This window comes from Impatiens glandulifera, chromosome 2, assembly GCF_907164915.1.
Source record: "Impatiens glandulifera chromosome 2, dImpGla2.1, whole genome shotgun sequence".
NCBI lineage: Eukaryota > Viridiplantae > Streptophyta > Magnoliopsida > Ericales > Balsaminaceae > Impatiens > Impatiens glandulifera.
In genome coordinates this window covers 46953069-46979593 of record NC_061863.1, presented here as the reverse complement: position 1 = coordinate 46979593, position 26525 = coordinate 46953069, and the positions used below count along the sequence as shown (strand labels likewise).

General features: G+C 30.1%; 2 protein-coding genes and 1 non-coding gene across 3 annotated transcripts; 2 read left to right on the top strand and 1 right to left on the bottom strand.

Moving 5' to 3' along the window:
- The first annotated feature begins 5684 nt into the window (after window positions 1-5684).
- Window positions 5685-5756, top strand: TRNAE-UUC. Its single transcript has one exon. It is a non-coding gene; the product is annotated as a tRNA-Glu (tRNA).
- Window positions 5757-16038: 10282 nt separating this feature from the next.
- LOC124924749 lies at window positions 16039-16395 on the top strand. The gene has a single exon (XM_047464744.1). It carries the CDS (start codon window positions 16039-16041, stop codon window positions 16393-16395), a length of 357 nt encoding a protein of 118 aa, XP_047320700.1.
- A 3939-nt stretch (window positions 16396-20334) lies between these two features.
- LOC124927926 (deSI-like protein At4g17486) lies at window positions 20335-22717 on the bottom strand. The gene is made up of 4 exons (XM_047468434.1): window positions 22345-22717; window positions 21813-22100; window positions 20816-20896; window positions 20335-20736 (listed from the first exon to the last, which is right to left on the bottom strand). The coding sequence occupies exons 1-4, from the start codon at window positions 22505-22507 to the stop codon at window positions 20603-20605; spliced, it is 666 nt and encodes a 221-aa protein (XP_047324390.1). The 5' UTR covers window positions 22508-22717; the 3' UTR covers window positions 20335-20602.
- Window positions 22718-26525: the final 3808 nt, after the last annotated feature.

Genomic DNA, 26525 nt, shown 5'->3' with positions numbered 1-26525 from the left:
ATTGACTTTCTTTAGTAGCTTCTCTAAATGGTCTCTTATATTAGTTTTAGGGGATGTTACCAGTTCCCCCACCCGTAGCCGTCTAGTGGTGAAGTACACATCCCCGCACCCGATTATCATTTTATTACCTGACCTCGAACCTGACCCCGATGGGTATCTCTGTTTATATCTCCATCCCCGATTCACTAGGTAATCGATCCCTAATAGGTACCCCATTACCCGATTCAATTTCTATAAGATTATACAAGTTGAAAAATAAGAAACATAAACTTTATTAAATAATAATTTTAAAATTAGTAAATGGGAATAATATCAATTTTATTTATAAAGTTGGATGGAAGTGTCAAATTTGTTTATTAAGTTGTAAAATTTTATTTATGTATATAAACTTGTCAAAAAGTGTCAAATTTATTTAACTTAACTGATTTCTCTAACGACGTTAAAATATGGTCCTGCTGTCAATGACATGTCATATCCACGTATTTTATTTTTATATATTATTTTTATAGTCAAATCTTCTCATTCAAACGAATCTTATCACTAAAAAAATAAAACTAAATAAAATTAAAAATAACTTTATCTCTCTCACTACATTTCATCTATCACCGTTAATACAATTCCGGCAACAACTCCGACAATCAACACGAGCAACCCCATTTGCAATAGATTGATTAATTTTATCTTTCTACTTCGTAGCATTCTTCAACACTTTATTTCGCTCATTCTTCGAAAACATATTCAAGTCTGAGAACAACTCCTTTTTGCTGTCACTTCCCCCATTCCGACACAAATGCCACCGGAATTATCTTTCTCCTATGCTTGCTCTTCTTCGACGACGAATCCTTCTTAGGGGAGAACCATAAGAAACTCATTTTCTTAGGCGGTGAAGGAGACGGGGAAGACTAATACAGATTTAACGAATCCGAAGTAAAATTATTGATCTATATTTTGCGCCGCTCAGATTTCCTTCATTAGCGAGATATTTTCATTTTACAGCCAACGAATTCAATGAATTAGATGGCGAAGAAACATACCAATTTTCCAGCTCTGGCTTCTTGTTTTCTTCTTCATCATCATTTGACTGATGAGTGGATCTTCCCCTAGATTTGAACCAGAAGAAGTGGCCGGAAACGATTTGAGTTTGCGGAAGCGAGTCTCGTGTGAGTTGGGAGAACAGAGTCGGGATCGAAGCCGACACAGTTGACGGCAGCCACATGTTCAAGGACACAGTTGTCCATTTCTTGGCCGAGGATCTCTTCTACTGATCTCTTCTCATCACAGTCTCATAATGATGAATAATCCGCCATAGCATAGAACGAAAGAGATTAATTAGGGTTTATGCATTTATTTATAGAAAGGAGACAACTTCAATAATAATCTTCCTTCCTGCAATTTTTATCGTCATTCTTGATGATGTGCAGATACATTATTTTAAAGATGTAGGTTGTCGGAGTTGTTGTCGGAGTTGTATTAGCAATGTTAGATGCAAATTGTAACATAACAGGTTGAAGAGAGATTGAAGTTATTTTTAATTTTATTTTTTAATGATAAGATTAGTTTGAATTGAAAATTTTGATTACAAAAATTATATATATATAAATAATACGTGGATATGACATGTCAATGACAACAAGACTAAATGTTAACGTCGTTAGAGAAATCTATCAAGTTCAATAAATTTGACACTTTTTGACAAGTTTGTATACATAGATAGAACTTTACAACTTAATAAACAAATTTGACACTTTCATCCAACTTTATAAATAAAATTGACATTCTTCCCATTAGTAAATTGAAATGTTAAAACAATAAATTTAAACACTATTTACCTTACCTACATATTTATGTTGTAGATATTGATGAATATAATAACTTTATTGAAGAGTTGAAGAAACATATTAGAATGAAGTTTGAAAAAAAGTTAAAAAATTAAAGAGGAAAAAGAATGAGAGAAATAACATTTTGTTATTTAAAGAAAACTTGAAGAGTAAGAAATGAAGAGTAATGAAGACAGTAATAACTTTGTTTTGGGGATATTAAAAAATAAAGTTGAAATAAAGTATGGATAAGAACAAAATAAATTATGTATTTAAGATAATGTTTATTATGATGAGGTATTTGAAATGTCACATTAATTCTTAATAAAAAAAACATTTTATTTTTATTATTAATATAAACGGGTCTTGTCCCATTTATTTAATATAAACGGGTGTCGGATTTTGGTTTCGCACGCTCCCCATTCTCAAACCCGATCGGGTACTTTTTTCCCTTCCTATGCCCGATCCCGACTCCAACCCCGAACCCAATTTAAAATACCTAAACCTGACTATCGTATCCACGGGTATCGGGTACATGGGTACCCATTGCCATCTTTAATTAGGTTGATCTATGCATAGGGTATGCCTTGCAAGACCGTCAGTTTTTCAAAATCTTATGACGAAGGACCCAAAGTAATCAACCACTCGATGCCCAACACAATACCGTACCCTGTTATGGTAAGAACCTTCATGTATATTTGGTAATCTTTACCCTCCATAGACCATTTCAGATCTTGGTAGAAGCTGGAGCAGAATATGTTGGAGTCGTCTACCACTCGAACTGACAGTACTTGGGTGGGCAGGGTATCATGCCTTATGTTCTTAATTATTCTGCTATTTATAAAGTTATGACTAATGCCTGTATCAAGTAGAATCACCACTGACAGGTTTCCGATATTGTTGAGAATCTGGAGTGTTTGAAATTTTTTCAGAACCAGTCAATGCGTGCAAAGAAATGGAAGACTCTTTCACTGCCTTAGGCTGTAAAGGTGGGTCATAAAAAATCGGCTTTAGAGTGGGTTTTGGAAATATGGTAAGTCTTCTTGATCATTAGCCGAGACCATGAATAACTTTGATTTACACATGTGGTTAGGCTCCAACTTCTAGTCGCAAGTGTAATATAGACCCTTCTTTCTCTTTTCATCCATTGAAATTGGGTCTAATTACTTAATGTGACCCTAATTCACGCTGGAAGAAGACACATATGATGAACTTGTCTTGAAGTATGGGATTCTGTTTGGGCTTTGCCAGCCTAGTTTAACCTTGGTTGACTTGGGTAGTAGTGGTGGTTCAGTGCTATACAAGTGCCCTATGCTCATCAGGGACATGTATGTTGCTTCTTGGACATTGGCCATCGACATGGCTTCATTCAAGGATCTAGTAAACAGAAACCTGATACAATTTGTGATTTCCTCCCTCAACCCAGATATGTATCAGTCTATAACATACTCCCTAAACATATTATACAGTTTTTGGGAAATTGACATGTATCAAATATTGTATTCTTGAACATAACTAACATATTTCAGGTTCATCTATTGTCTCATGGGGTTCTCATGTATGGAAGGCCCGAACTGCAACAAGAGGTTTCTCTTGAACACCTCCAATGTTATGGCTTCTCTATGGTTGCATTGATGAAGATATGGCTCATACCACATTTATGCTTTACTAGTAAAGTGAATGTGAGCAATATCAAGTTTAGTTGCATCATTAGTCATGTCCACCCTAAAGAACTGCTCGACAGATATAAGTCAGTCCTCTACATAGGTCCCATCGATTCGAGGGAAATCAACCTTGGTGAGCCGGGTTAGAGAAACATATTGTTGACATGATGGAAGGGCTTATTCGGGGGAGGGCCATGGTAAGAAACATCATCATAAACTCTGGTGTGGGGATCTTGGCCAAGAAAAGACCCACCAATGCATGTCAATCTTTCTTCTGTGTCATTGAACCTTTTGTCCATATTTTTATTCAATTTAGCCATGTTTTATTGCAGAAAAGTTTGCATAGAAGTTGATTGTTGGGCCATGCCTTCAATTAGGGATTTAAGAGCATCCATCTCAACTTGATGTAGGATTTCTATCATCTCTGAACCTCCTAGCTCTGATACCAAGTTTTTACGACTTAAATCTATAATCGGGGTTAAGAGTTCTTGATCTCAAGGACCGAGTGAGAAATTTGTGATCAAAGTGCAGCGGAAAAATTATGAGAAGGAGATTTCACGATTATAGGAGAAGAAGAAACAGAAATGAGAAAAGAGTACTAGTAGTATATACCTAATAGTCCAAGACAAAAAGCCAAATCAAAAAATACAATCGAGATTAAGAATTTTTACAAAGTTTTTCATATATGCCCCGTTAGGGAAGTGAATTCAGCATATATAAGAGTTGAATTCCCATAGAATATTCATTTACAATTGTTACAACATCTTCTAGAGAACTAACAAAACTCAGTTTTTTGAATAATAGAAAACACAATCAAAACAAAAATTATAGAACAAAAATAGAAACTCCACAACAATATTTAGCCCAAGTGCTCAATTGAGCATTAGAGGGTGTTGGCTCTATTCAGGGATTGTAACACATTCCTCGTTCTCTCACTAATCTCATGTCCTTAATGCATCTTAATATCCGTAACAATCACATTAATTGAACGATTCCACAGAATTTCGGCAAACTAAGGATGCTGAGTCAAGCTTTAATCAGTCGGAATTGATTAACTGGTCTGATTCTATTAACCCTATCTTACATCTATCGTCTGAAAGGTCTGAAAGATTTGGGTCTCTCTCTTTCAAACAGATCTCCAGCCCCATCCCTGAAGGTTTAGGCAGAATGAAGGTTCGTGCTTCATTGCCTAGACGACTTCATCGCTGCTTAACTTAATATTGTGTGAGAGAGAGAGAATTGTGGCTATGTAGAAACGATCACAGAGATATCTTCTCTATCATCTTCAAAACTAATACATTTGGCTTTGGGATGCCCAAATAGAGCGCTCGGATCGGTGTTAATATTGAACAAATGTTTTGCCTGATTCATATTCCGACTACAACTACTGCTAGTAGAATTTGCCACAAGATCTTGATAGTAATCACTACTCCAGGCCGAAGGATAAGAGATCAATTTTTGAAAATCACCTAATTTTCTTTTCTTTTAATTTTATATAAAGTGAATGCTGATTTGGTAATATAAAAATCCTAGTCATCAATTCTAAGTGTTGTTAAGTTAATAAATTTGACACATTTTTTTTAAGTTTGTATACATAAATAAAATTTTACAACTTAGATAACAAATTTGACACTTCCGTCCAATTTTGTATATAAAATTCATATTCTTCCCAATAGATATCACTAATAGCCTGATTCATTTCAATCATAACATCCTTATTGAATATTCAATCAATAGAATGATTTTGATTGCTAACAATTTATTACATTGATCTTTTCAAAAATAAATAAATACACGACAAGGTAAATATCGAATATCTTAACTTTGGTTTAGAATCAAAATACAACTTAGGAAGAATCCTCTATTTCACTAAAGAATAAGACATCTAATAGAGGGTGCACAAATTAATTAAAGCAAGGCAATTCTGCCCATAAGCTCACAATTAAATGAGCAAGACATTATTTTTTTTATTGTAAATAACCAAGTTGCATCCCCTCTTCTAGCCTAGCGGCTACAAGAGGAGGTAGATAACCTTAGCCTTCTTGAGAGGTCTTGGGTTCAAGCTCGTTAGACAAAAAATTATGTGTCTGGTTAAGTGTGTTTATGAGTTTTGTGTTTAACTCTTGTGACCACATTTTTTAAATAACCAAGTTTCTGTTTTACTTTGTGTAAGAATTCATTATGTTTTTCTTATACATATATATCCGATGTCGTCCAGCGGTTAGGATATCTGGCTTTCACCCAGGGGACCCGGGTTCGATTCCCGGCATCGGAATTAAAAAATATATATTTTTCAATAAATAATTATTAGAATCTTAACAAAATTAAATTCATTTGTTGATTTTTTTATTGAAATTTTTAATTTTATATATTGTTCTTCCAATTAATATCTAAATTATCATTTGTTTGTATAGATTTTATAGTTAATTGATCCTAACATTTAAATAAAATATATATATAATAACAAAATTTTCTTAAAGTACTCCACGCGAGCCTTTTAAAAACTTGCTGACATGGCAACCAAAAAATATAAATTTTTTTATTTCTCTACATTATATACTCTTTAATAACCTGCCATTTAATACCACAATGAACAATGCATTTCGGTCGGAGAGATTTCCAAGAGTTTGATCTGATTGTTGTTCTCCATGTCCGTGATAGTGTTCGATTTGGAGGATGTGATTTGCATATTCCGACTGGATGAGAAGGAGAATGAAGCGAGATAGATAAATTGATTTAAAACTTGGAAGCGATATTTATGGATCTGCAAATATAATTTCTTCTTTTACCTATTGGCCATCGATCACTCCTCGCACAACAAATCATACAGAGAGCCTCGCGATGAAAGGTCTAGATCGATTTAGGCGATAGTGAAGTCGAAGAGGACAAGATTTTAAGAAAGACGAATGATGTTTTCAAACAGAAAATCAGAAGGCTAAATGCTTGAGATCCGACAACGAAGGCGAGTACATCAATTCAGATTTTAAAGAATATTGTGAAGTAAATGGGATCAATATGGTGAAGACCGTTCCCCGAACGTCTCAAGAGAATGGAGTAGCTGAATGGATGAATCGAACATTGAACGAATGTGCTAGAAGCATGAGATTACATACATGGATACCTAAAACCTTCTGGGCAGAAGCTATCAATACTATTGTCTACTTGATAAACAGGGGACCCTATGTTCCTCTTAAATTCATAATTCCTGAAGAAGTTTGGAGCAATAAAAAGGTAAATCTTTCTTATTTAAAAGTGTTTAGTTGTTTATCATATGTTCATATTAATGAATGTGATAGGAGCAAGCTTGATCAAAAGTATAATAAATGTTTTTTAATTGGTTATGGTGATATCGAGTTTGGTTTATCGTTTTTGGGATAATCAAAATCGGAAGATCATTCATAGCAGAAATGTTATCTTCAATGAACTGGTTCTCTACAAAGATTGTGTTGGGAAAGCATCAGTTGGTGATTCCAAGTTGGAAGAAACTAGTACAGTCGATTTGAGAGAATTTTCAGTTAAATATATACCGACTATCGAAGAAGAACAATGTGTTGTTGAAGATGAAATCATTAAGAACGTGGCCCTATAGGTAAATCAGCAAACACCGGTTATATAGTTGAGAAGATTATCAAAGAATCGAAAACCATTTGAGAGGTGGTCTCCATCTCTAAACTATATCTTGTTGACAAATAGAGGTGAACATAAATTCTATGAGGAAGCAATACAATCTGATGAATCGGTTAAGTGGAAGTCTGCGATGAAAGATGAGATGGACTCTTTGACATTGAATTAGACTTGGGAGCTCACTAAGCTACAAAAGGGAAAGAAAGCACTTAACAATAAATGGATCTTCAGGATTAAAGAAGAACATGATAAAACCATGAGGTACAAGGCAAGGTTGGTTGTGAAAGGATTTCAACAGAAAGAATGTATTGACTACAACGAGATCTTCTCTCCAATAGTTAAATTGATTGACAATCAGAACTATTTTTTGTTTGGTTGTGAAAAAAGACATTCATCTTCAACAAATGGATGTCAAAACTGTTTTTCTTCATGGTGATTTATATGAAGAGATTTATATGCAACAACTAGAAGGATTTAAAATCAAAGGAAAAGATGAGCTTGTGTGTAAGCTTCAGAAGAGTCTGTATGGTTTGAAACAAGTTCCAAGACAATGGTACAAGAAATTCGATAGCTTCATGAAAAGTAACAATTTTCTAAGGTGTGAAGTTGATCATTGCTGCTATATCAAGAGGTTTGATAAATCGTACATTATTTTACTCATCTACGTTGATGACATGTTGATTGCTAGAACAAGCTTGTATGAGATTAAAAAACTCAAGAAAGAGTTGTCTGAAAAGTTTGCAATGAAGGATTTGTGTGCTGCAAAACAAATCATTGGGATGAGAATTTTCAGGGATGAAGAAGTTCTCAAGCTTTCACAAGAAGAATATGTGAAGAAAGTTCTTAACAGGTTTAACTTGTATGATGCAAAACCAGTTACTACTCCCTTAGCTAGTCACTTCAGACTATTTAAATATCCGTCGCCTTCAATAGAGGAGGAGAAAAATTACATGGTCACTGTTCTGTATGCCTCTGCCATTGGTTGTATTATGTATGTGATGGTTTGCACAAGACTAGACATAGCACATGTAGTGAGAGTTGTTAGTAGGTTCATGAGCAACCCGGGTAGACAATATTGGGAAGTAGTAAAGTGGATACAACGATATTTAAGAGGAAGTACATGTCTCGCTTTGTGTTCTCGAAAGTCTAATATGGGTTTAGAAAAATATGTTGATGCTGACAATGGTGGTGATGTTGATAGTAGGAAGAGCACAACATGGTACATTTGTACTCTAGGAGGTACTGCAATCAGTTGTGTTTCAAAATTGCAAAAGATTGTTGCTCTTTCTAGTTGTGAGACAGAGTATGTTATTGTGAGACAACGGATGAAAAATCGCTAGAGATCGAGAGATGATGAAGTTAGTCTCCAAGTGGGAGATTGTTGAGTTATGAAGCATACACTTATAATAAACTCTACATTGTTAATTATAGTTTATTGAGTTTGTATTTGATTTTGGGCTTGGACCTGACCAAGAGTTATTTAGGTTTATTACATGAATGTTTACCCTATAAATATGTAATTATTAAGGGTTTACAAAAATTAAACATAATTCTAGAGTGATAAAGTGTGAGACAAAAACTCTGTATTTCTTCTTCTTCATAGTAAACTCTTGTGATGGCTGAAGTGGTCGTAGCTTAATTTGAATGAACCACTATAAATTTGTGTCTTCCTGTGTTCTTCTTTTTTGCGTTTTTACAGATTATTTCAAGCAGGTTGAATTTGGGAGATACAAATTCTAACAACTTTAAAGTGGATGACTGAACTAAAATTGTTATATTTGTCTTATTCGATCGAAGCATGGAACAACTTCTAGACATATCAGTCATATTTGTTGTTTTAACCCTGTTCAACTATCATCAATGGTCACATAAAATATATTTTTCAAATAAAATTTACTAACTAAAATTTAAAACACAATTCACATAACTTTAAAGTTACAAATATTATCTCCTCAACAACCACAAAAAAAAATAATGTTTAAAGTTATAATATTTTTTTATAATTATAATTTTAATGATATATATTATAATTGTGAATCTTTTATTTTATAAACTAACAATTTTTTTCCTTTTAATAGTGATTTATAAAGCCATGACAAATACAGAAAATTCTCATGTAAATAACTATTTACATGATATTCAAACTTGCAAGGTTTTGTTCTTTGTGATATTTTTATTTCTTTTATAGTGCAATGTTATTATTAGAAGCGTCAGATATAATTTTGCTTTATTTATAAAAAAAATTGTTCAAAAATCTTTTATGTTTTTCATAAATTTTTGTGGTTCTTAATTATATCTTACCTATAGTGTTATGTTTTCTATTTATTTTATAGACAATTTACATGTTTAAGATATCGGTTAAGGTTTAACACTAATTAAATTGAAAAAACTCACGTGTCACTATAATTTTAATATAATTATAAATTTAACTAAAATCAATATATATATGCCACGTCATAGGGTCTGTAATAAATTATTAATATCAACGTGGCTACAAATCTAAAAGGACGCAACAGCCGTAAATTACTAAGTAACCACATTAATAATTAACCATGAACTAACTAAACTAGCTAGGCCGCCGGTGCATAATCGTAGCTACCATCATCATCATCGTCGTCTTCTTCCATGGACGCAGCAGGAGCACAATCGTAATCACCGTCGTCGTCGTCGCCATCGCCGTGGGCATAACAGTGGTCGCGGTCCGCCCATGGCTGTAGTAGCTGGTTGCAGAACGACGGCAGTAGTGACGTCATTTTCCGGTAAAGAGAAGGACGGCGAGGCGACTGAAGAGAGATAGTATAGAGAGAGAGGAGAAGGCGATGATGGTTCATTATAAAGAGGACATATGAAGCAGAGGAAGGTGGCAGGCTGATGTCAACACAAGCCAGACACGTTACAAGTGTGGACCGATGCTTTAAGCCTTGAATTAACCCGGGTTAGTAATACGTGGCGATGCCACCGAGGATTATTATATGACATCTCAGCAAATTCTTCTTTTTTTATTTATTATTATTTAACTGAAAATTTTGTATGACTTTTATATGCTAAAGTGGTCAATTGTGAAGAAAATAATTGTATGTACGCGGAAGATGCTTGAATTTCAACCTTAAAAAGTTTAATGCGCTTTATAAATGTTAATTATTTCTTAAATGTGGGTTTTGCTTGGTTAGTTTTCAGCTCTTAATTAGAGAATAGAGATTGATAAGAGATATATGAAGAGGTTTGTTCAGCCTAAAAGTTTGTTTGAATGTTGAGTTATCAAGGATTTTTGTAAGAAGAAAAAAACTATTTAATGAAAAAAATAGATTATTTAAAATTTTAATTTGTTGAATTTTTATAATGTTTTTTATATTTAAAATTTAATTTTATAAAAATAAAAATATTTTATTACTTTTTTAGTTGATTAATTAAATAATTAAATAATTAAAAAATAAAATAATATTATTTTATAATAAAAAAAACAAGAGAGATTCATTCTGGAATATTTTATTTAGAAAACAGTAAAATGCTGGTTTGAATTATTTTAATAATATAATCAAAAAATATTATTTATTTTTATTAAATCATTTAATTTATTAATAAAATTATTAAAATATTTTATATTTTATATTTTATCTTTATATATTAATATTTTTTAAATCGTTTTACTAAATAAAAATATTACATAATATTAAAATCATAACTAATTATTATTTTTCAGATAAATTAGTTATTTAAATAAATAGGTGGAAAGACTTACAAGAAGAGCAAAGGTCAATAATTCAATTCACTTACAGTATTAGTTAAAGTCCGGTCGATTGTGGGATGTAAAAAAAAAAGATTAATGTAGAATATATATTTCCAAAAAATCAATATTTTATTTTTGTTAATAATTGAAAAATGTTCAGTGTGTAGATAAATAATACAATCAATAAAACATATATGATATCTCACTTTTTTTAGACCTTAAAATATAAAAAATAACTTAAAATATAAAAAATAAAGGATAAATATTTAAATAGTCATTTTAGATTAAATATAGTATAAAAAAATTACATAAATTAAAACTTATTAAAAAATTAAAATAAAACTCTTATTTAAATTACAAAAATATATTAACAGATTATATATATATATATATATATATATATATATTAATTAATTTTATTAAAAAAGTAAAAATTAAATTATTTTTATTATTTTAAAATAAATCATTAAATTAAAATAGTAAATATAAATTATAAATTTATTTTTAATAATAGAGTGTTTTGGGTTATTTTTTATAACTTATAAATTAAAGTTGTATGTATCATGATGCTCACACAAAATAATATATAATAAATATTTAAGAATATCATAGGTTTAATTATTTTTATTAGTAACATGATTATGATTATTACTGCTCATTCAAATAAGTAGGTCAAGTTAATGATTATTACTGCTCATTCAAATAAGTAGGTCAAGTTAGCTCAATTCAATATTTATTAACTCAGTTCAAGCTCGAATCTCGAATCGAGTTTATAAATGGTTATTTACCTATAAGTTTGGTTCGACTCGAAAATTTTAAAATAAAATAAAATTTTAAATTTTGAAATTAATATTTAAATTAAATCAAAATTTATTTTTAAAATTAATTAAAATATCAAACTTTCAGTTTATTCAAAAATAAAACATGATATTTTAAAATGAAAATATAAAACCATCGTAACTATTATCGTGTTATAGTTCAAAAATCAAAACATCAAATCATGGTTACTAATTAAAATTCTAAAACTAATTACATTTCATGGTTACTAATTAAAATTCTAAAACTAATTACATTCCAAAACCGAAGTTTCAAACTACATAAAGTGTTTGAACATTCAATATATTTGTCTCTTTTAATTCATTTTTCAATAGAATAAGTTACAACTATCTGCATTCAACACTATGAAGTGCTTAAGTTTAAAAATAATTATATCAAAAATACATGTTAAACACAATTCATTAAAATTTAACTTTCTGTAATAGATAGATACCGACCAACCAAAAAAAACTTTTGGTATGTCTTATATTTCTGAATGTAAAGCAGACATTAAATATTAAATTGATATCATCAATCATTACTTTGTAAATAACTAAATTTGTTGAAAAATTATAAACCGAACAAGGACTTAGAGCATCTCCAACGTATGACTTGTGCCCGCATCGGATAATGTGGAAAAAGGCATGTCATTGCTTTTTTTCATTTTTTGCATTAGAGATAAAAGCAAAAAGAGGGCAGTGCTCTCTATGCCGGTCATGCCCTCCACTGACATTTTCATAATTATATAATATAATATCCTCTATAATATAGGAATATTAGTTATATATTTAATTATAATATTTTTTCTTATTTTAAGTAACATTATAATAACATTAAATAAATATATATTCTAAAATTTTACTATAATATATAGGATTATTAATTATATATTAAATTATAATAATATTATAACATATTTTAAATTATAAAAATATTTTATATTTTATTATAATATAGAAATATTAGTTATAAATTTTTCTATAATATAGTAATATTAGTTATATATTTTCAAATTTATTCTGTAATGTTTCTAATATTATAATATATTTTAAATTATAAAAATATTTTATATTTCAATTTATTTAATATTAGTTATATATATATTTAATTAATAAATATATATTTCAAATAAATTAATATATTTTTTTTATTAATTATATTAACATGTTTATGTTTTAAGGGTGAAATTTTCAAATTTTCCTATAATATATATAATATAGGAATATTATTTATATATTTAATTAATAAATATATATTTTAAATAAATTAATATATTTTTTTATTAATTATATTAACATTTTAAAGGTTTAAATTCTCAAATTTTTCTATAATATATAGGAATATTAGTTATAATAGTATAAATTAGTTATTTATTTAAAATAGTATAAATAAAATTTATTTTTAAATTATTTAGATAAGAGGGCGGACGGAAGCATTGAAGTGTTTTGCCCAAGTACAATGTGTGCCCGCTTTCTGCTGAGGTGGAATATAGATTTGACAAAATAAGAGGGCAGAGGTAGTCTTGTTCACTGCTGATGCTCTTAGTTTGATTGATCAACTTTAAGGAGAATCCATGTTTTCCTAGCTATCACTTATATTAATTTAAGTTAATGTACAAATATAAATATTTAATTATTTATTGAGGGTTGAGACTTGAGAATATTAATAATTTTTCTGAAATTTACAAGATTAGACTTAACTAACAAAGAGTTCATTTATATTTTCAGCCTATTTGAGATCTTAGGATCGAGTTTGTTATGCAAAAAATTATGCGCCTAAGTAAATCATTAAATGTGTATGTGGACTATTTATTTAACCGTGAGGATTAAGTACACTTCAAATGAGAAGCGGAACTCATGAGCGTTTTAAAAAAAAATCAAAAGAGTTCATTTCATCGTTTGTTGCTGAATTTCATATATAATAGTTATCAAATAATAAACGTAGTCAAATAGATCATGAACCATGATGTGGAGACATTGATTCTAAACATCTGATATTCCCTTAGTGAAACGAAACCACAACCTATAAAATTTTACTTTCATGCTATATAAAACCACTCAAAAAGAATACTTTAATTCCGGGATAAAAGAGATGATTGAGTAACTTCAGTTTATTGATTCTCGAAATAGAAATAAATAGTATGAATAAATGAAGCAACCTGTCACGGCCCATTAGTGTCACGACCCAATCTAAGGGATGTCGAGTATCATTAAAGTCTTAGTCTCACAGTGCGCTAATCTTTTTAGCCCAAGGGGAGGTCCAATTGCCTAAGTAGGCCCAATGAATTTTCTAATTAAGAAAGAGATTAAAAGTTATTCTAAATTAGGTAGGGATATTCTAATTAAGGAAGAAATATCATAAATTAGTGTAATTAAAGTATAATTGGAAGACAATTCCTAATTTAATACGTTGTAAGTTCGATAAATATTTTAGAGGTATTACATTTTAATTATCAAGTATTCAATATATAATTCTTATTCTCAAGTTCTTCTTGCATTGTATAACATGGCTGACTAACTAAAATCTGCGTCGATCTAACCAAGTGCCACACAGGTCGAATTTCATCTCGTGACAAACTGTTTCTGAATAAATGAGAAAAATGGTGAAAATTAAGAATTTAGACTATTAGAGTTCTGATTTTTTATATTTCCTAATGATAATACATTAAGGAATATGGACGGCCATGTAGAATTTAAAGAGAATGAATGAATAAAAAATATTTATTTTAAATTTTATGTGTCAAGTTAAACTTAAGTGGAGTTTTGACTAATCAGCTTATGAAATTTGGATTACAATGAGAAGCTTCATGTTAGATAATCTTGTCATTTATAGTTTCAATATTTGTTAATTAATTTTGATGCTTATAATTTTGTTTTCTTAATTTTTACTTGAATGTCATGTTTTTATATTCCAGATGTTCTTGAGAATATAATGGTTCACTATGCTTTGCATTGTGTCGTTTAGTTTAATCGATCAGTCAACGCACTCATCTTCATTTGATGGTTGTACATATTTTGAACTTCTCCTATCGGTGACATCTCTTCCTAATTTCATCTTGAAGACTCACAATAAACCTGAATTATGTCAAATGCTGCTCATCCAAATCTCAACAGGAGTGGTTAAAACCAAATAATAATTTGGTTATAAAAAAATAATAATACTTATAATTGCATATATCAAACCTAGCCTATATAAATTTTATTAATTTAAATTGTATATAGTTGGTTTCACGGCCAATCTTGAAGTAAGCTTAACCAGTCCTTCGACATCCCATATTTTAAACAAAAGATGTTGTAGCCTATATTTAAACAAAAAGATGTTATAGCATAATGGTGCAGTTAAATATATATATATATATATATATATATATATATATATATATATATATATATATATATATATATATATATATATATATATATATATAAAATGATGCTTAGTTTTTAAAGTTTCTGGATCCGGTCGAGAATTGTGATTAATTTAGATATATATGTGAGAGTAAATTGATATTTTGGTTGACCCGGCCATAAACTTAAAACAGTAAAATAAAATTAAAAATATTATAAGTATGTTTCGAACTTACAACTTAACAAAAACAAGTACAACCCTTTAACCAACTAGGTTAATACAACTTTATATTTTAAATTCAACACACCAAATTTGATAAATGCAGAACGTTTTAACAATATAAGTTGAACTTTTTAACTAACTAATATATATATATATATATGTTTAATTTTTAAAGTGTCCGGATTGCCGGTGGAGAGATGTGGTTAATTTTTATATATATGTGAGAGTAAATGGATATTTGAGTCGGATTGTGGGTTGACCGCTCATAAACTTAAAACGGTTAAAAATAAAATTAAAAATCGCTATATGTATTTTTCGAACTTACCATCTAACAAAAACAAATACAACTCTTTAACCAAATAAGACATTATATTTTAAATTCAACATCAAATTTGATAAACGTGAGATATTTTAACAATATAAGTTCAACTTTTTAACTACCTAATATTTATCTAAAAAAGTTAATTTTAACATAAATTTTTTCGGATTATATCAATAATATTGAGTACAAATGCAAAGGATATAGGCTAATTTTATTTTAAAATATTTATTTTTTTATCAATTTTTTAAAATCAAACAAATAATTTCACATCTAATAAGTTTTTTCATTTATGAGCTTGTCCAATCCTTGTTCCTTCCTCATAATTCAACCTTTCAAAAAATAATTGATTCTATTATAACCGACACGTGTATATGATACTCATAATTTCCCCGTGAAAACGCATTAACTGCCTCCATTACTCAAGACCGACCAATTTCCCCTTCCACCCTTTCCAAAACGCTTTTCAATCTCTCCGTCTGAACTCGCTTCCGATCAAGAATGGCCTCCACTCTCATTCCGATCGGATCGCCGACAATTCGATCTTGCGCTACTCCTTCCCACCGTGATCCCTATCCTCGCCGACAAATCTCTTCCCCTAAATGGTGGTCACCGATCTTCAACTATTCAACCGATACATATTACATCGATTCCACTATCAACGACTCTCACAAAGAAGATCAAGCAAAATCAGGATCCGTTACCGCGCCGAATCCGTCTAAGTCTCGATTTACGGATGAGAAGGCTCGTCATCTGCGGCTCTTAACGACCAGTACATCGTCGTTTCACGATGCTATGTATCACTCCGCCATCGCCTCCCGTCTCGCTTCTGACTTTCCGAATCGATCGAATATGTGAGTGTTTGAAGTTACGAAACATCTCTTGATCTATTTATATTTGTATTCAGTTGGGTCTGATTGTTTGATGATGATGATGATCTAGTGAAAAAGACGCATGAGATGTATGTATGTATATATGATGTTGATCGTGGTTGTAATGGTTACTAATATATGTTGATAATATTTTATATATATAGATCTCTTCTCTAATCTTGATTTATTGTATGATCAATCTTGATGCAGAAAATTTCGATTTCAATTTCAAGTAGGAATGAATGGTAATCGAAAACTTGAGAAGATATGGAATTCTCGATTAATTCCCAAAAATTGAGATGTTTGATTTAGAATGACGTGAATGAAGTAGATGTGAAAATAAAAGAACAATTGTTTAACATTAATGGAAATTAATGTATCTATATATATATATATATATACTTTTGATAATAGTATTAATAAAATTAACAAATATATATCAAAATGGAAATCTACTTACCGCAAAGTAGTATAGGATCTGAGATCCTGAGAATATTCCCCTCATTTTATTTTTATTTTTTTAGATAACCCATATATTATCCCCAAACTTGAAGGGGGGGGGGGGGGGGCAAAAGGAGCAAATTTTCTATTTAGATATTTTATGTTACTATAAAAATGATTGAATAGTTTCATCTTATTTATTGGTATAGAAATTTAGCAAATTAACTTAAATTTCCAAATGTTAGTGTAACAAATACATCTTCATCTATATCTTTGAAGAACAAAGACAGAAAATAGTTACTCCACTCCTATTTTTTTTAATTTAATTTATTATTTGTTTTCTAATTCACAAAAAAACGTGTTAAAACTTATTTAATTTATAATTTTTCAGTTATTTTTTTTAGTCTAACTTAATTTTTTTTTCAAACCCAACTTAACTCAAATTTCTGAACTTATTTCTAGTTATATATCTAAAATCGGAAAACTTGTTCTATGAGTGACATAATCACATCTACAATCTCTCTAAACTTCTATGAACCGAAAAAATAACAGAAGGAGTCTTTTAGAGGAAAATTGAAAACTTTGATAAATAAATTAGTAAAAAAATGCTCCTAATGGGTCGCGGTCTCTTAGTAAAATAAATCAATTAAGTTCCGGGACAGTCTAAAATTAACTGAATTTTCTCCTACAATTTCTTTTTAGTCAAGTTGGTTTTATCCAATCAAACAACAAATTCAACTACTAGCTATCCTGGTAAATTCAAGGTTGAAATAATAGATTGACCATGCATATCCAAAACAGAAAAAAGACACAATTATCAAATTCACGCATTGCAAGTCCCTTTTTTATATAAATAAATAGTGAATAGAATATGGTCCAAGTCTTGAAATGTCCAACTCTCCTAAATCAATGGCATCTGTCCATTTTTAACTCAACCCTTTATTAAAAATGAATTTCTAATAATGAGTTATATTTCTAATAATGAGTTATGTATCGATTTGTATTTTCTTCGCTAAAGATTTTATCAACAAGATGTAGAATCACTATCTTCATGTCTTCTGGTTCCCCAAATTATACCGGATTCTTTTGAGGTCTGAACAATGGATATTCATTATTGAATGTGTAATTTGTAACAATTTATGTTCAAAACTTGGAATGAAATATTTTTCTAATTAATTTCACTATTTACTTAACTGCATTTTAATATAATAATAATAAAAATAAGGCCGAATTTATATTTGAGGTTCGAACTTGGTCATTTTTTATTAAATTGAGTTTGAATTTTGAATTTTGATATATAAGATCTAACTATCATAATTTTAGCTATTTAAGGCATATGAATAAACTAATGTTTTCTTATTTTAGCCTTTTTGTTTTATTTTCTTAATTAATTTATCATATTTGTACAAACAAAATAACAATTCTTTATTTTTTCGATTTTTTAATATACTTTTACACATTACACATTTTGTAAGACATTAAAACCGTATTCACAGTTTTAAACGTGTATATCTCAAAAAAAAAATACTCAATTTAAAATATAAATACGTCCAAATTGGTAGACTATACACAATGTTATATGGTTATAATGTTATTTAAAAAATAAATATAAATTCTATCTCTATTCAAAATTTCTTTATTAGATTACACATTTTTGTAATTATCCAAACCAATTTTAATAAATTAGAATATGTAAATCTAAAAAACAATACTTTATTTTAAAAAAAAATTCAAAAACGTCTCAAAATATTATTTTATTTAAAAACATGATAAATTAATTAAAAAAAAAATTATATATTAAAATAAGATAACACGTTTTGTTTATTTAGAAAAATCCTCGAATGACTAAAAGTTTGATAGTTTGAACCACATATCAATTAAAAATTCGAGCCTTATTTGATGAAAACGACCCAAGTTCAAACATAAAAAAAAAAATCAATTGGGCCAAAAAAACAATCATTTATATATATCATCTATCTCTTCTATATGTATATAATTCATTTTTTTTCCTAAACATGAAATATCTGTGTTTAAGTATTGGTACATTATTGAAGGGAAAACATAGTAGGATAAAAAACCCTAAAGAGCCTAGTTAGAACTTAATTTTTCCAGTAACAAAGTAAGAAAAAAAGTTGGAGAAATAAACGGAAAAGTATGAACATTTGGTTGAAGAGGATCAATCAAGATGACTAAGAATCTGATTCATTTCCCAGCTAATTAATGCCCCACCTTTTCCTCTATGATGTCTTTGAACCAAAAGGAGTGTGTAGGGCAAAATCACAATCATAATATTAACATTCTTCATTGCAAGAACAATCTCTAGGTTTTATTTGTGGGTCAAGGCTTCACAAAGTTTTCTTGATTTCCTATTCAATTCTTTCATGCCCAAGAACATTCTAAATTATATTAAAAAGGATAAAATGATTTTAAAAAGTGAAGTTAAAAGAAGTCCAAGAATGACTTACCAATAGGAGCATTAAATTATCAAAACTTCTATTCAGATTTCAGAAGAACAGTTCGGTTAAGCATCAAAGAATCCAATAATCTAAAAACAGAATTACATATTTACTATTGTTGATAATCCTCCTAGCTACAAGAGACAGAACCCAGTACTTACACTGAAAAGAGAAGGACAATGATAAAAGAAGTCACATACATAATAAAGAATTCAAGAAGAAAAGAACCACAAAATGAGTCCACTGAGAATGATAATAACCGGAATAAGATGAACTGCATTCTCCCTCAATGAGTTGTGTTGCTGAAGAAGAAAACCTCCAGATTCCTTCTTCATGTCATCAGAGCTGATTGTTCTACTGAAAACCGGCAGCAATGAAGATGACCTTGTTGCCGGTAACATGTTCATCTGTAACTCATCTTGGACTTGACTTGTGCTAGCTGATCTATACATTCTGTCTTCTTCTTTCTTTCTTTCTTTCTTCCTATATATATATATATTTATATAGAGACCCCCAACCCAAGAAGATAAAAAGGCAATGAAAAGATTTTTATATGTGGAGATTTTTATTTGAGTGTAAGAGAAAAAAAAAAAGGGTAACAATGTGAAGAACTTAACAAGCAACACTTTGCTTCCCATGCCAGAGAGCATGTGTCTTTAGCTAGAAAAATGGATCATTGACTTTGTGAGGGTTGAAAAAGAGGAAGATAAGATAGATGATAAAGATATGAGTCAAATTGGAAGCTTTGGATTGCAGATAATTAAGCTTTAAAGCTTAAAAATAGCTCTAAGATCCTTCAGCAAAGCCATCAGTTTCTCAGCCAATTCCACCAATATTCTAGTAATGATTAGTTAAACTAAAATTGAAAATTGAATTTTGTTTTTCAAGATTGTTTTTGGAGAACAATCATCCAGATTATTTTCGAAGGAAACTAGTTCTTAAGACTTCCAAAGCAGTTCTGGAAAGATTATACTCCAAAGAACATTAAGTTCATACAAGCTCGAGTTAACTAAGGAGGAGACAACAGAAGAAAGAATCGAAATTAGTATTAGAGATGTGGAAATTGCAAGCATTCGAATGAATACATAACATATAGGAGGTCAAGTCAATCGAGCCCAACATTTTCCTACCTTGAAATTTTGGCTATTACATCATCCCACTACTAAACATAAGAGACTGAGGAAAATGAACCAAAAAATGGAGACAAACCAATCAAAATAGGATGGAAGAAGAATATGGACAAAAACAATAACCACCGACCACCATTGATTTTCATTTCATCTTTGGATGTTTGTTTCAACTGTGGACCTCCTTGATAAAATTCACATCCGAGCTTCCCATTGTGGGGGAGAGCAGCTGTTTCTCGTGATTTCCATCGTCGCTTTCTGACAGGTTGCTTAAACTTGACATCGAATCCAATCCATCTTCCTCTGACCATTCCCAACAATGACACAAATCAGATCATGTCTTTTAATTTTGAGTCATAAAAAGAAAAGACTAGACAACAACCTGTACATGCATGATATTCATGCAGCTGCTTCACAGTTGTTACTTGAAGGCTTTCAGGAAGTAAGCAACTGCAGACAGAACCTGATATGTGGAGAAAAATGTACGTCAGCTTCATAGATCTGCAATCATGAATAATAATAAAGCTTCTTTTCATTTTAGAATGTTCCCAAGGGCGTTTTATTTCTACAAGTAAAACATCCTTCCTATGTCCATGAAGACTGTAAACACATAAACAGAACATTAAGGAGATTATACAGTAAGATTCTCAACCTCTTCATGGGAGCAAATGCAAACAAGGGGAAGATTGTTTATTCTTTTAAAGTTATTCATATACATTAGTTTATCATTTAGATTGTCTTTCATGACTAACTGATTACTAAGGACAAAATCATATGCTTATTTTCCTATATAAGACATTTTGCGCCCCTAATACAGGAACAAAGGACAAAATTGATCATTTCCTATTTGATTGTCCATTATCTTTGTCTTTATGGTGGAGAGTTATGAAATGTACCATGATCATAAGATGGCTTAGAGTATGGAGGATAGTCAAATAATGGACCAAAGTGGAAGCCAAAGGTACGAGTTTGCACTCAAGCATCCTAAAATGCTCTTTCGTTACAATTGTCTATGAGATCTATAGAACGATTCAAGGGTGTTTGGAAGGCCAGCAAACATGGAAGAGCAAATATGAAAATAGATTGTAACACTGCGATTCACAAAATAGAAGTCTTGGAGAAAATGCATGAATAATCAAAACTAATTTGCTTCTGCCCAAAGAATAGGGTATGGATACTAACTCGTAACTCATCGTCCTACATAATCTCAACTCCAATGTGTTTTTTAAAAAAATTATGAAAGAAAAACTTTGGTGTTGATTGAATTGGATCTTCTTCAGTTATATAAGTAAAGTTTATTGTTTTTTTTCTTGAGTTACTACTCATCCAGAGCCTGTTGGATATCAATAAACATAATGAAAAAAGGATCAATCAAATACCTAGCCTAGCAAGTCGATTAACCCATCCGGGGATCCCTTTTGCTGTCAGTCTCATTGCCATGTCATCTGTAAAATGATTGCAGTTCTTGTAGATAAGATGGTAAGTATCTCCATGATACTCTGAAGCCACTCTCTCAATGTAATCTCGAAATTCTGAAGAAGGCATATTAATATGACCAAGAGGGATGGAACACCTATAAATGAAGCCAGGGCATGTCCTAGGTTCCACTTCGAACACCCCACTGATTGGAAAATCATGTGCTCCAAATCCATATTCCTTTCCATGAACTGAAAATCAAAGAAAGTACAGCAGATCCATGAAGATACAAGAACAATCGCAAAACCCAATAAAGAATAACAAAGAAATTTGAATAATATGACCAGATTTCAGATGCCCTTGAGCGGCAAAACAAAATGAAGTTGAAATCTCAGAACATAACCCCCTTCCAACAACAACATATCACACAATATGAAATTAATTTCATTGATGAAGCAACGATGAGGGTTGAGAAGCTTGGAAAAATTGGTATACCTTCTAAGCCCGAATGGAAGATTCCAAAGCCGAACCAAACGGCGTAATGATTCATCGGAGTTAAATCATAGACATTCAATATGACTGGGTATTCCTGACTGGTACCCGCGTCACCATCATGAACGGATTTGAGATTGGGATTCGAGGTATCCTCTGCACCCATTTATGTTCAATGATTCTGCTTGTATTTCTCAGCCAACACCTCTCCGAGGATGATTTTTCTCTTTCAAATCTCCCGGACACAGATGGAGACGTCGGAGTATGCAGATTCACCCGATCTTACGTAATTTCCTGTCTTTCTTTTCTCCTTTCGTCAAACCGAGACCCGCAATAGAGAGAAAAGGTTGCTCTTGATGTAAATGATAATGAGAGAGAAAAGAAAACTGTTAGAAACTATTACATTACAAATCAAAGACTTATGTTTTAAAATTTTAATTAACCATTTATTAACCAGCACATCGTTATTTTATTAATTTTTTCTTTCATATTATAACATAATTTTAGTTAAAAATGAATAACATTATTTATTATTATATGTATATATAATAAAAATAAATTTGTAAGTAGTCTATGTAAATTCAAATTTATGACAATTTATGTTTGTTTTTTTTTTCATAAAGTGTCAACAATAAATATATATATATAATAATAAAATAAAAGCTATATTTTTATTACATTACATACAAAATTATTTAAGAGAATGCATATTTATTTGATCGTGAATTAAAGGTGAGAAAATAATGTACGTATTAAGACAATACATGAAAAACAAAACATAAAACAAAGTTCTTAAATGAGATGAAAAACGTTGTTAGTTTATGAGACTTACTAATTATTTTTGCGGACAACATGAATGAGGTTAGATCTCAGTCTAAAAGAAAAGGGGTCAATAGGCCCCGTAGTCTTATTTGCGAGTTCTCAAAGACAATTGAAGATCTTGAACCTACCGATTTGTCTTTGAAAGGCGGACAATTCACCTTTAGGAGAGGTAATGACAATTAGGGTAACATTTATTCTTGTATCGACATATTTCTAATTAGTGAATCAATTTTTTTTTAAGGTTTTTCAATATATTTTGCGAGGAAATGGAAGAAATACCAACAATGAATGCATGTGAAACAGCTTAGATTAGGAAGGAGGAAAAAAAGCACACATAAAAAAGAGCTTAAAGTAGTTATTCCTATGAAGCAATTGGCCACAATATTTAATCTAGCCAGAAAACATCCTAATGCTGATTAACAAATAAAAAATAAAAGAAAATATGATGAGTAAATTGTGTGCAAGGAGGAAAACCATTTTTGGAGTTTCGTCTTTAGCCGTTTTACGAAAGCAAAAACTTCATCGAGCCACCCTAGGCGACTCAGGTCATGCCAAGAGTTGAGGGTTTGTTCGAAAGGTGCCACAATATTTAATCCAACCAGAAGACAACTTAATGTTGACTAACAAATAAAAAATAAAAGAAAATATGATAAATAAATTGTGTGCAAATTCAAATTCAATAGATGTAGGCGATTTTTAAAAGTTTGATGGTGTTGTTATCTTCCTTTAATCGAATTAAACAAATTGAAGAATACATTTGGATTTTTTTTCAAATTTGGTTTCCGCACTGACGTAATGGTGATGTCATCTCCATGTATTTGACTAGTCTTGGCGCGGTTGGCTTGCATTGATCAAGTCTCAAAATGTCCTGTTTGACTCAATTTTCTTCTTTTTGATTTTTTTAACACCTTCCCTACAAAATTGTCAACATCAATATTACACTCAAAATTTATAATTTTTCGAACCAATTAATTTGAATGTATCGAGTCTCCCGAATTCCGTTTATTTATGAAAAGTTGTGTTATGGTACAAAAACAAGCGTTAAAATAGTTGTTAGGTACATTTTGCCAAAACAAAATATTATATTCAAAATTAATGATTTTCCGAACCAATTAATCTAAAAGAATCAATTTATCCAAATTTAAGTATTTTCAATATTTGGTGTTTGGACAAGTTCAAAAGTGTAAAATGGGCCAATTTTAAAACGGTGTTTCTGTTTTTGGTCTCCCAAGTCCAGCAATCAAGTGTGGACATTATAATGAACAATTTTATTTTAATCTTAAGAGGGCAAAAATAAAGTGTCTATCAAGTTTTTATTTAATTTTGGTTCAACTTGTATGAGTTATTGATTTTCCACTAAAGGTTTTTTAATTTTTGTTTTTGTTGTGAGTTATTTTTGTTGTTTCTCTTTGCCACAAATTTTTGTATCTTTTTAATTGATATTTAAATTTGTATTTAGATAATAAATATTTAAATAAATATTTTTATTTAAAAAGTTAACACAACTTACCATCATAAATTAATGACATTTAATAGCTTAAACACCAACTATTAATCCTTGAACTAATTAGTTAATGACTTAATTAACCTTTGATTAGTATTTGAACTTAATTGTAATCAATTTTCATAGTTTTGCTGCATCTTCCGATCAAATAAAAAAAATAAAAGTATGTTGTTGTTGACATGTCACGTGGCACTAATGACACATAGAGTTTGTTTCATGTGGGTTGTTTGAGATAAGAACTAGTTTTCTGAAAGAAAAGAAAAATGTAGTTTGAAAAAATCAGTTTGGTAAGGATACATTACCCAGTGGTGTAAGCAAAACCGAAGATACTCAACCAAATCGATGAAAATCGTCAAAAAAAAATTATAAATCGAAACGAGTTTTAACCGATTTATAATTTCCTGTACCGATCATGGCCGATTCGATTAGCGATTTATATAATAAAAAACCGACAATCAACTGACCGAATATATAAGTGTTTGTGTTTTGATATATTTATAAATGTATGTCCTTCTATACTAGGAGTAAATAATGAGCATTTATATATCTTTTTGGTTATGATTCAAAATCTTAGCACACATATTTATTATTATTTTTTTATATATATTTTTATGTTTTTTTCCTTTCTTAAACTTATTTTCATTTAATTAATATTATAATATATTTTCTTTTAAATTAAATCATTATTTTATTACCACTTTATTTAAATTTATTATAAAACTCAACTAACTTTCTCATTTTTTAGTTTATTATATTATATATATTAATTATTTGTTTTATTAAACTTAATTAATTTTTAATTTTTTAATTTATTATATTAAATTTATTTGTTTTTTTTTTCAATGATTAAACTGATAAACCGATCAAACTGAACCGATGTTTACCCGTCAACCGACTAATGAAGATTTTGACAGATCAACACCAACAATTAGGATAATTTTTTTTTTTTGAAAAAACCGATCAAATAGAATAAAATTATAAAACTATTTAAATAAAAGAAAATTTGATATTTTATTTAATAAATATAATAATTTGATTGATATAAAAAACGTTATAATTGAGTTTTGAATAAAATCTTCGAATAACCCATATGAAAAATATGAAAAAGCCCTTACGTTTGTTGTTAGATGGAACATGTTAAGGGTGTGTGCAACCAAAATTACATGCATATTAATTAATTAATTATATGATTTTGAGTTAAAAAGAGGGTGGTTAGTCCTAATTAATTCCCTTTCCCTCCTCTGGTTTGGGATACATGATTTAATTTACCCATGGTTTTTCACCATGCACCTTGTTTTACATATCATTCTATTATCAAACCAAACCCTAAACCAAAAACCATTGGCTTCATCATCTCTCTCACCAGTCACCACCACCCACAGCCTGACCACTGAGTACTGACTACTGACACACATACACCGACAAACCTTTTTTCAATTACAGCATTTCTTTTTAAAAGAAAAAAGAAGTGGATAAAAAGAAGGGCCCATTGTTTTCTCATATATATCTATTAGTATAATACTACTGTATATTCACTCTTAACTTTAGCCTGTGGTTAATTGGTGAAAATTAGAAACCAAGGACGGATCGAGAACCAACGTTAGATCGGTCCTCCACGTGATCATCATCAACCAAACAATCCGCTCCCGGTTTACTTTTCCTTCCAAGAGCTAGATACCTGGTTTTGGCCAAAATGTAGTACTTTCTTTTATTACTTTTTTATTATCTTGTACCATGGTTTAATTATTTTCTAGCTCTTCTTTCTTTTCCTTTAAAAAATAAATTAAATTAAGATCAAATGGTCTGATTGTCCTCCAAACCAACAGCCCTTTCCTTATATATACAACGTAAATCCAGC

Coding starts and splice junctions, on each gene's coding strand:
- LOC124924749 (XM_047464744.1), top strand. CDS start 16,039: ATGGCCTCCACTCTCATTCCGATCGGATCGCCGACAATTCGATCTTGC.
- LOC124927926 (XM_047468434.1), bottom strand. CDS start 22,507: ATGGGTGCAGAGGATACCTCGAATCCCAATCTCAAATCCGTTCATGAT. Junction 20,897..21,812: donor TAATCGACTTGCTAGGCTAG/GTATTTGATTGA, acceptor TCCACATATCAG/GTTCTGTCTGCAGTTGCTTA. Junction 20,737..20,815: donor TGAATATCATGCATGTACAG/GTTGTTGTCTAG, acceptor GGGAATGGTCAG/AGGAAGATGGATTGGATTCG.